Here is an 11,923-nt window from a genome sequence, read left to right on the forward strand (position 1 = left end):
CTTTTAAACGTTTTTTAATGGAACTGAAATTATGGATGTTAGGAATACCATTAAAATGCAGGCCTCTGCCAAAAAATGACGACAAACATGCGACTTTTGCAATGGCTCTAGCTATGTCTAAGTCTTGAAAGTAATGAAGCGGTCCCAGGAGTGAAGTGTGAAAATTAACCATTCTTGGCTTTTAGGCTCACATCATTCTGGTACTTGCAAGACAGTGTTTATAAACTGTAGAAGAATTAAAAAAAAAAGGGCACGTACTAACGATGCAGGATTTGCAGAGTAAACTACGTTTCAGAATACTTTTACAAAATAGTACGAATTAATTGAATGACAAAGTGGATTGTGTTCTGTCTGCATCACTGGCTTTAATTGTTTAAACACGATTTTGGATGCTGAATACTATTGTGCAGAAGAAGAAAATATATGAACCCATTCATAACATTTATACAGCAGAATTCTAGCTAAGAAACAAAACGCTGTACAAAAAAGGGACCAATACAGACAGAAACCACCCGGAGGAGCCGAGGGAGAACAGGGGCGTTTAACAGGTGGGGCCAGGTTCATATATTTGGAGATCTGGAGAGATGGAACATACATGAACTCGTATTCTGGCAAGGTGGGCCTTCAACCTTTCTCCTGTAGCCTTTGCAATGAATAAAGCGAATACTAACACCCATTATGTAAAAGCTGAAACGTCAACGTGATCCCGGGAGCGCAACGAAAATACGCCTATTAGGAGAGAGATGTATCCGCTTTAATCTATGCTAAGCCCTACCCTGTGCCCACGTGGATATGGTGCAGCAGCATCCTGCAGCAAAATGTGCGTTTATAAGAGTGGACGCGCACATGAGCTTTTGGGTGATAGCGGCGCGGAGAAGGAAGTATTAAGATACCAGAATCCCTTTTGTTTCATAGGGAGCGTAGGCTGTGTATTTATTGCACAGTACAACAACGTGTATCCGAGATCATGCCACTGACAACTGACATACATGAAACCGCACTTTTCAGGCAGTCAAGGAACCCGAAGCGGCCAACCGACAGAAATTGTAACTATGCGCATGTACATTTATGCCTCAGAACACGCAACCTCTAACAGAAATCAGATGCTTCTCACCTTCTTTAGTTCCAAGTCTAGAGGGACAGACATGATAATATTAGTAACGAGCTCTCAAAATAGAAGAAATTATCCTGTGCCGGTGGCTGTCTAAAGTGACATGCACGCAACGTGACGTTCTACGTCACATACGCTTGGCGTAGAGTTCCGTCCCTAATTTCCATGGCAAAGAACAACCTAACTAGTTGCTTGCATCACGTGATATACACACGTGACGTGTATTCGTTCGCAGATTGGAGCGGTCGGTGGAGAACGTTAGTTTTGAGAGTCTGGATGAAATGGGGGTATTGAAGGCTGCACGATCATACGATGGAGCGATGGGTTGAGGCAGAGAATAGAGAGTGTCTCTGGGAATGTAGACATGATAATGACGCCCTACGAGAAAGCGCCAAGACACATCTGAGGTTTTCAGCTGCAGGCACATACAGCAAACTGAAAGCAGATTCGGAATATATTAGGCGTGTACTATTGTCGATCCTGTGGTAGCCGAGCTCAGTGCTTTGAGTGGATGAGAAATGGGAGGGGTGGGGTGTGGACTTAAGAGTGCTGGGCGTGGCCTAAAGGTAGAAGGTGGCTTAGGCAACTGCCTAAACAAGATGCCATCATTATTGTTGTAGGCATCATGAGTCAGAATCAGACAACAGGTTCAAGTTTCAACTCACATCATTTTATTAACTTAATAACCTAACTTGCCCTATGCTAAGGTGGTATTTCCCTACCTAAAGAAAACTAAGGATCAGGAAGTCCAAATCAAAAGTCAGTCTGTCCAAAAACGATACTTGCCCTCACAATTACATGCAATACAATGTTTAAGGATGTCAGAATAAAAAAAGTGTTGAAAATAAATTTCTGAGCTTCTTCTAGCCCTTGGCTTGTAATCAGCTCCCCCTTCCCCAAGTTCAATACATATAACAAAGTATCAGCGTTCTCTTCCACAAGAGTTTAAATCTTCCAGCTCTTCAAAAACAACACGGTTCCTTGGGACACTTCCCAACTCTCTTGTCATCAGTACTTTTCACTGGTTCACCAAAATTGTCCTGTCTCTTGAATTCAAAATCACTTGAGCAACTGTTGCAAAACACAAGCTTCCTTATAGTTATTTTCGTTGTTTTTTTCCTAAAAGGGCCACTCGGTCTAGACGCAGTTGTCGGACCACACAGTCCACCCATTACAGGTCGCGCAATCAATACCTTTTTTCATCTGCTTTTCATCACCAAATGTCCACTGCTTTCCCTTAACAGTAAAGATTGTTCCTTTTATCAGGATTATACTCTTCCAACACTTTACTCTGGCTAGTTTGCCCACCGTTCACTTTGTTACACTTTCTGCACTCTTCTGGCTCTTGCCAGTACAGGTTTCCTCTTAACCTAAAATTCCTGGAACACTTTTCTTGTGTCAATACTTCTTTCTCCTCTCATACCCTTCTTAGGATTCTATTGGCTTTGCCAACACTTGTATTTTAACCAATTCTCTTTGTGGTATTTGACACTTGTACCACCTTGCTTTCATTCACCCTTCTTGGGATTCCATTGGCTTTTCAAAACACTTGGATTGCAACCAATTCATTCTGTCGTATTTGCCACCTGTACCACCTTGCTTTCATTCCATTCAAACATGCTCATGACTTCGTTCGGTATTCAAAAGTCATCTATTTCAGCATTGCATTCAGAAATGCTTGTAATGTCTTTCAGTTTGTTTAGTATTCAAAATTCATCTGTTTCAGCCTTGCATTCAGAGATGCTTATTATATCTTTCAGTTTGTTTGGTATTCAAGAAATGCGTTTTTCTTGTTCCTGGAGCGCCCAAGTATGAGTGTTCCCTGTTTACTCTCACAGGCTTCATTCGGCAGCTCCTGTCGACTTCGTTCCTTTCCTCGTTCAGCTTCCACTGTCTGCGCTCTTCCTTCGTGGAGGTCAGAGTGAGCACCGCTCGCTCTCCTGAAGGATCACAGCGACCCGTGTGCTTCGGAGCCCCACAGCTCCTGCTGCTTGTGCCAGACACTGAGTGTGTTTAGGCACTCAAGACCTTCTCTGAGCCGACCCCGACGTCCTACGTCTCTGTTCCACACGGCTTCCAGCACCTGTGTCTCCCACTCCTGTCTCTCTGGTGCCCCACAGCTCCTGCTGCTTGCGCCAGACACTGAGGGTGTTCAGGCACTCCAGACCTTCTCTGAGCCAACCCTGGCGTCCCTTGTGCCTGCTCGACACGGCTTCCAGCATCTGTGACTCCCACTCCTGTCTTTCTGGTCCACCTCACTCCCACACCAGCCTGCTCCAAGCTCCAGCCTGCTGTTTCTCTCCCTCTCTCATGTACAGCCTGCATTTTTATATCCGTTAGGCTTGCTAAGTGACTATGAGTGAAGGCCATTTAGTCCAATTGCCTGACCATAGTTAATGGGACATGCCTGGCTGTTCCATCTGAACTCCCCCATAGCCCTCTTCTTTGTCTCAGTACTAGAGTGGGTTCCATGTGTTAATAGCCCTACAAAAATATTGCCATACAAGAATGGAGCCATATTTCTGAGGCAATATTAACCCATTAAACCTGCAGTGGACACCCCTGCAACCCCCATATTATTTTAAAAGTGAGCGGGGACATCCCTGCAGCCCCGCTCCCATTTACCCCAAAAACTATCCCCACTAATAAAATTACCTATGACTGTCCCCGACAACCATATATATAGCGCTATTATTGTTGGGGATATTACCCGATACCCCAGATTGGTGTTTCAGGAGGTTTACATTAAAGGAAGTGCTCATAACTTTGTGTTGTCTTTTCCTCATTTTGGTCCTAGGCTGATATTTGTCTGCATTAACAATATGTGGCTGATACATGTCTGTATTAAGAATATGAGGTTAATATATGTTTATCTTACCCAAATGAGGATGTGTCCTCCTAGTTGGTCTCTTCTTTGTCCCAGTGAAGAAATTATATTTCTCAGGGACATTGTGTCGGGAGAAAAAGGGAAAGGCTGACAGTAACCTACAAAGGCTGTTGGGACAGAAGGTTCATTTTGAAAGGGGAATGGGAGATACCATGTCTCACCCAAGGACATCCTATCCCCACTCCCCAAGTTCCCTCCACCCAGGTGATCCTCCCTCGCATATCCATCACCAGTGTCGGGATCCAAAAGCGATGGCCTTTTCCTGGCCATGTGAGAGGAGGATTCTGGGGGAAAAGAAGTGAGGACGCCTTCAGGTTCCTCACTGTGGTCACACAGGCCGTCCACATCAGTGCTGCGGGCACGCAGCATAAAGTTCAATTGCCATAGTTGTGGGCTGGCTCGTGGGCACACGAGTAAGCCGGATGGTTGCGGGTGGCAGCCAGCATACATGTACAGTTGCCGTGGTCACACAGCTTGACAGTGGTCTGGGGGCTCCCACCTTACACATGATCTGGTTGCTGCAGTACCATGATCAAAGAGCATCAGCCTGCAGGCCCAATAAATGAGACACAAGGCAGAAGTGCCATTCATGGAGTATGCTGTCATTTCTGGCTCACGTGCCGGCTGAGGCTCCTGTTATTGACAGTCAGCCATGACACATATTCTTAAAGGAGACAACATCACACTCCTCCTTTTTCATAACAAACAAATAAAAGACAACATCAATGGATAGCAAATTAATTAACAGTCAAGAACAGCAATACTTGGTCTGTTTGGGAACCGTGGGGTAAAACATAATGGTAAATGGTAATGGTAATATTTATTTGTAAAGCGCCTATTCACAAGGCAAGTGTTTTAAGGCGCTCAAGGAGGGAGGGAGAAACAACAGTCATTCAGAGCCCTTGAGTTTCTGAACAATAGCCAGTCTGCCAGGCAGAGTAAGTGTATATAGTACAATTAACAGTGTAGATAACAACAAATAGGTCTGACGACAATTCTGATGTTTTTCCAAGAGCATAGAGGTGCCACCATGCGGGAGGGGAGACGGAGAAAGGGAAAGACGATCTTCAAGGCATGGTACGTTCAGATCGTACAAGTGCCCAGACGGTACAGGAGAGTGGAGGAGACAAGTGCAGAGGGGGGTATGGGAATGCGCCCAATTGGTCAGAAACTGGTTAAGTACTGAAGAAACTACATTAACCACATACATTGGTACTCAGTTACAAACATTAACACATATACCGACCACTCTACATGTTTTGCAGGTGGTTGGAATTAGTGGACTGCTGCTGGCATGTTGGCAGTTGTAACACATTATGAGGGAAAATTGTATTCAGCGGGGGAGAAGGGAAACTTCTACCAATGGACGACACCATTGTCAGTTATTGGAACCATATTGAGCATGCCAACAATCTGCGGGATCACAGCTTCACACACACTTAATTACTGGGACCCCTTTAAGCACATCAATGACATGCAGGCTCACAGCCTCAAAAGTACATATTTACTGAGTCCTCTTTGAGCATTTGCAGGGCTGCTGGAAACCAGTTTGACCTCACACTTTTATCAGTCCAGGATAGTTGCAAGCACAGTTCTTGAGCCACATCCGGGGATACCGGGGCCCCATCGACTGTAGTCCCTTGATGGTGGGGTAGGCAGCGAGACACTGGTAGCAGGGTGTCTGAGCTGCGCCACGTTCAGGCTCCCCCAGGTGGGAATGCCCTATATGTTCGACAGGACACTGGGGTGGCAGAGTGTTACTCACCCCCCCATCCACTTCTAGGCCGCATGAGCACCCTCTCAGTGGAGGGCCGCGGCTGGGTCAGCATCGGCCTGATGGTGGGCCAGCTTTGGAAAGCCAGCGCCACACAGCAACAATGCTCCTCCAGGCAGGAGTCACACCCTTGTGGCAGCAGGGTTGCTGGGCTTGGTGGTCTGGCCCGCAGCAATTCAGGAGCCTTAATTGCCCTGCAATGGTGAAGACTAGCAAGTTTCTTTTTTACATTTTTTTAAAAATGTATTATATGGTTACAAATAAATTCAACCTTTAATATGATACAATACAATGAATGGGAAAATACAAACATTATACAGACATTACACTATAGAATATAAAATACACTTCAAATAAATAAAAACAATTGAATTCACCATTAAATTCATCATTACATTTCATCACATTTCATCAAATATCAACCAGTACAGTCTTAAAACATACTGAAAAAAAGGCTCTTATCCTGAAGTTCATCCTACTCTTGATAAAAAACAAAACAAATTCCTAGACCTGTCCGTCCACAATCATAATAAAATACCAAGTTAAACCTTTGTCATACGCATCCAATTTCAGAGATTTTATTAATCCTGTGACTGCAATTAAAGTTGAGGTGGTACACCCAGCCAAACACGTAGACCAAACTTGATTATCCTCACCCCAGTGTTCGGCTTGAAAAAATGTCTTTAAATACAAAAGTCGCAAATCTGATAGTGCCTTGCATGCTATCAACCAGTGTTTACGTGATTCACAGTGTCCAGCCAAATAGCAAAAACGGCACGATGCTTGATCTAATAGAATCACACTGTATCTCACCAGAATCTGCTTGGTGAGAATCAAGTTCCAACGAAAACAAAGGAAAATTGACCTAGTTAATTTAACTGAGTAGACACTAAGAAACTGAGCTAAGGTTCCCAGTTTTCTGTGAACTCCCCGTAAATGTATTAACGAGGAGTATGTGTACATAGACTCCAAAGTGCTAATCCAATCCTGTTGCTAAAGAAATAACTTTCGCTGGACTGTGTACTAATTCTGCTATAGGGCTACTGATATTATCAAGAATAACAATGCACAGTTCATAAATAGCTTTAATCCAGACATAATCTTGTTCATGATGGATGAGTTTGAAGCCCGTTACGCAAGAATGATAAGAACCTCCAGTGGGTTCTCGCTCTTAATGAAGCGATCCCCAATTTGTATCTAATAGCATCACCTGGGAGAGAGTGTGGTAATCTTAAAGTTCTTTTCCATATCTTTGCCTCAATAACAGGTAAATAATGAAACACACGAAAGGGATAAGTCTCTATACCCCACAGTAGCTTAATTTTCCATTCATAGTAACGAATCACAGGCTTCAATGAAAATGTACATTTTGAATCAACCTTAGCCAGTTGACTTGACAAGCTAAAAGCTCGATTTTTAAACCACTGATACAGGCTTATCAAACTGGGCTGTTAGAATTAATCAAAAACCCAAGGTGGGTCAAAGAGTTGCATTGCAAACTGGAACTTCCCCAATATACCAGGAAAATGTACTCTTGTTCCTCCGCTTGGTAAATTGAATGACTTTCGTTTTTTCTGGGTTAACCTTCAAGGCATGATCTTCCACATAACTCACAAAGGCGTTCATTAATGCACGTTTCATGCTGCTCCCCTGGTCCTGCAATGCCACTTGCGACTTTCTCTGGCACTGGGCCATACCAGACAAACACTCATGCCCTCATCTGCTTCTGTGCAGTATCTCACAGAGTCCCTGGCCTGCAGTGTATCACCTAGCAGGTGCTGCGGGCTCTTAGGCACTAACGCCTTGCAATGGGTTTTTACACTAGTCTGCAGCACTGGAAATTATAAATTGTCAGCTGTATTGAGGTCTGGCACTGGAGGGTCTACAGGTCACTTGCTCTCTTATTTTCCTTTCCAACTGCTCCGATTTCAGAGCACATCCAGCTCACCACACACACGACCCGGGCGTGCTGTAGGAGGAGCATGGCAACCATGCAACTTCTTTACCCTGCTTTTTTTTCAGTTCTCAGAGCGTATTACAAACTCACTGCCTCTTGGCCCGCGAGCACCAGGGGACTCTTACCAGCTCCGATGCCGGAGCATAATGCCGGCATTAAAAAAAAAACTCTGATCCCAGAGGACTGCAGAACCTCACTTACTGTGCCCCAGGAGGCCTTTCCCAGCTCTGGACACGGAGTGCAAAGGGTGCACTCCCTTTTCTTTTCAATCAGTTGGCGCGCGGTAGACCGCATGCATCGGGAGGTACTTCTGATGTCAGCCGGTATCGGCCCCTTCTTTTCTCCCCTCGGGTCGGAGATTGCTCAAATTAACTTGGTGGCAGGCGCTGCATCCCCTCTTCCTCCCTCAGGCAGGAGATTTATTTATTTACTGTGGCAGCGCACCCCTTTCTTCTCCTTCACCTATCAGCTCCGCCCAAGCTCCGACCACAGAGCGCAGAGGATACACCGCGGGGTCCCAGACCCCTCATTGCCATTGTTGTAGGGGGCACCCAGCATAATCTTCAATTGCCATATATGTGGCCTGTCTTGTGGGCACAAGGGCCAGCTGGATGGTTGCTGGAGACACCCAGCATACACTCATAGTTGCTCTGACACCAGTTGCCGGGGGCACCCAGGCTCGCAACTGGGTTGTGGTCGCAGAGCTTGACAGCGGCCTGGGGGTTTCCAGGTTGCACATGCTGATCTGGGTACACCGAGATCAGTGGTGGCTGCAGTACCATGGTCACACGGCGTCAGCCTGCAGGCTAGGGTAGCAGGGCCGTGATCACACTGCATTAGCCTGAAGGCCCAATAAATGAGACACGAGGCAAACAGGCTATTCATGGAGTCTGCCGTTGTTCTTGCAGACACGCCCACTGGGGCTCTTTTTATTAACAGTCAAACATGAAGAAGTCATGACACATATTCTTAAAGGGGACAACATCATACTTATGGGTATGTTTACCTGAGGTGCAGTGACCTCTCCCGGTTTGGCAGGGAGCCTGTGGTTCACCGGGCCTTACTGTCTTACTATAACTACTCAGAGCCTCACATATCTTCAACCTTCTTTAATCTGCTCTCATACAATCTAATCCCGGTTTCCCTCTCGCCCCTCCTCTTTCCCCTCTCTCCACGTGTCCCCTTCTTCCTCTTAACGCCGTCCTCCTCTAAAAGACCGCATCATCTTGCTATCACTGCACAACTCTCTATGAAATCCTACAAACGTATCATTTGGTTCACACATTATGGTCTCAGGTGGTCTTGTATGCATGCAGTGTGCACATTGTATATACATTGCTCTGTGGCTCCTTTTGCAAATAAATCATTTGCCCACTCAGTATACAAACAATTCAGTGAGTAAATCACACTAATTCTGTAATCAGGGCCGGCACGAGGCATGGGCTGTTTGTGCGGCTGCCCAGGGCTCTGTGAGCATAGGGACCCCTGCCCAGACATGATTCCTGGGGCCGGTGACTGCCTCGAGAGCACACCTAAAAAGCGCAGGGGAGGGGACCAGGGAGGGCACAGGAAGGGGCCCACCCAGACTGCTGCCTCTGAGCTGCCAGAGAAAAGGTTAAGCATTCTTTTCTTAAGACTACGTGCTCATTTTCTATGTGTTACCGAAACCTGGATTTTACCCCATAACACTACTGTTGCTGCTTCTCTTACTTCTACTCTTTCCTCTTTTACCCATGTTCCCAGAACCAGCAGTCACGGTGGGGGCATTGGCATAATCTACCATTCTTTCTACTCTTCTATTCCTTTGGCCGTCCCTATACCAGTTTATTCCTCTTTTGAATTCATCTATAAAATCTTTACAACTCCTCATGCTATTTCTTTTCTTATTATCTATCGTCCGCCTGGCCCACATGGCTCCTTTTGTGACGATTTTGATCTTCTTCTCTCTCATATTCTACCTAGCCCTACTCCTCTTGTACTACTAGGTGACTTTAATCTCCATTTATCTTCTACTCACTCTGCTTCTCGATTTCTCTCTATTCTTGATTGTCGCATGCTGTCATCTCTTCCTTCTCCTCCTACTCTCACTTCTGGTTCTTCACTAGATCTAATCTTTCTCTCCACCTTTATTGCCTCCTCTGTAAATGCCTTACCTGTCTATTTATCTGATCACCATCTACTCTCTGCATCACTTCTGTCTTCTATCCCTCAGAACTAATTTCCTTCTTTCCCGCAAAAGACTGTCTTTCGGCGTGATCTACGCAGTTTTCATTCTTCACTGTTTCACGACACATGCACCAACACTCTTCCCTCCTATCAAACATTTCCTCTCAGTGCTGATGAAGCGGCATCTGTCCTCTCATCATCTCTCTCTTCTGGTCTCAACCAACTCTATCCTCTGTCTGCCCTTCAGCCTAACCGTAAACTTTCTGAACCCTGGCTTTCATCTCACCTCTGTGCCATGCGACGGCTTCTCCGCCGCCTGGAAAGGCGCTGGCTCAAACCAAGATCTCTATCTAATCACTCCACTTATTTTTCCTTTCACGCCCTTTACGATAACTGCCTTATTTCTGCTAAACGTGCTTACTTTTCAGACCTTCTTCATACCCAATCTGCCTATCCTTTGTGTCTTTTTCAAACTTTAACACAGCTTCTCTCTCCTCCTTCTCCTGATTACTCTATTAACTCTATCTTATCTGCATCTTACTTTGCTCACTTCTTTTCTTCTAAAGTTCACTCTCTGCATCAAGATATTCTAAACTCTCCCCCTTCAACTGCAGCACCTTCTCCTCCTCCATCTCCATCAGCTTTTATTTCTAGCTTTGCATCAGTTTCGCAATCTGATATGCTACTACTGCTAGCTAAAGCTCATCCCATGGCAACGCCTACCAATCCTATTCCATCTGCTCTCATTCCCAAGGTTTATCCTCTTTTCATACCCTATCTTGTCTCCTTCTTTAATATCTGTCTTTCTACTTCTATTTTCCCTACAGCCTTTAAGCATGCAACCATCATTCACATTCTGAAAAAAACGACTGCACATTCTTTGATTGTCTATAATTTCCGTCCTATTTTCCTTCTACCGTATCTGTCAAAACTCTTAGAATGCCTTGTGTACTCTCAGGTTTCATCCTTTGTTAATGACCTATCCATTCTCCCTCGTTTTCAGTCTGGTTATCGTCCCCGTCACTCCACTGAGACTGCCCTAACCTAAATCTCTTCTTAAAGCTTGCTACTCTAAACACTCCTCCTTTCTTATTCTTCTTGATTTATCTGCTGCTTTTCATACTGTCGATCATTCTTTGCTCTTGAATTTTCTTTCTTCCCTTGGTCTTAGGGGTTCTGTTCTTTCCTGGTCTCTTCCTATCTATCTAATAGAACTTTCTCCATCTCTTGGGCTGGTCAGACCTCCTCACCTCTTTCCCTTGAGCACAGTGTTCCCCAAGGATCAGTACTGGGTCTGTTTCTTTTCTCTCCCTGTACCTCTCAAGTCGCAGCTATAATTTCTTCGTTTGGTCTTTCAAATCACCTTTATGCTGACAACACTCAACTCTTTCTATCCTTCTGTTCCTTTACATCTGAGATCCACCATACTCTTACTGCTTGTCTCTCTGCTATCAAGGCCTAGATGGCATCTAATTTCCTCACCTTAAACGTAGATAAGACTGAGGTTCTATTCTTCCCTACTAACACTCTGCCTCCACATCTACCTCCTCCTTTGGTATCCTTTCCTCCTTCAAATCTTTCTATCCCTCCCACAGCTCGTAACCTTGGTCTTTACTTTGTCTCTAATCTTACTTTTGCTCACCATATCTCTCTCACTTTTCGCTCTTACCGTTTTCATCCCTACAATATTCGCAAAGTTCGGCCTTTCCTTACTTTTCAAGCCACCAAACTGCTCATTTCTTCTCTCATTTTCTCACGCCTTTTCTATTGCTCTGCTACTCTCTTTGGTCTTCCGTCTTCGCGTCTTGCTCCCTTGAAATCTATTTACAATTCATCTGTTCGTCTCCTTTGTCTCCTCTCCTATAGAGACTCTATTTCCTCTTCTATGGCCTCAATCGGCTGGCTTCCCTTTCACTCTCAACTCAAATTTAATTTTCTCTGCCTAGTCTTTAAATCCCTCTACCATCTTGCACCTGACTACCTTGCTGCACTTATATCTTTTTACCCTCCATCTCGTTCCCTTCTCTC

General features: G+C 45.0%; 1 protein-coding gene across 1 annotated transcript in view; it reads right to left on the minus strand.

The window, feature by feature from the left end:
- PFDN1 (prefoldin subunit 1) overlaps positions 1-1,297 on the minus strand; it is a 243,689-nt gene extending 242,392 nt beyond the window's left edge. Inside the window, exon 1 of the mRNA XM_069652679.1 lies at positions 1,115-1,297. Coding sequence (XP_069508780.1) covers positions 1,115-1,147 — 33 coding nt within the window. The 5' untranslated portion in view covers positions 1,148-1,297. The remainder of the gene's footprint in view (positions 1-1,114) is intronic.
- Positions 1,298-11,923: the final 10,626 nt, after the last annotated feature.

This window comes from Ambystoma mexicanum, chromosome 3p (assembly GCF_040938575.1).
Source record: "Ambystoma mexicanum isolate Mex_15411 chromosome 3p, UKY_AmexF1_1, whole genome shotgun sequence".
Classification (NCBI taxonomy): Eukaryota; Metazoa; Chordata; class Amphibia; order Caudata; family Ambystomatidae; genus Ambystoma; species Ambystoma mexicanum.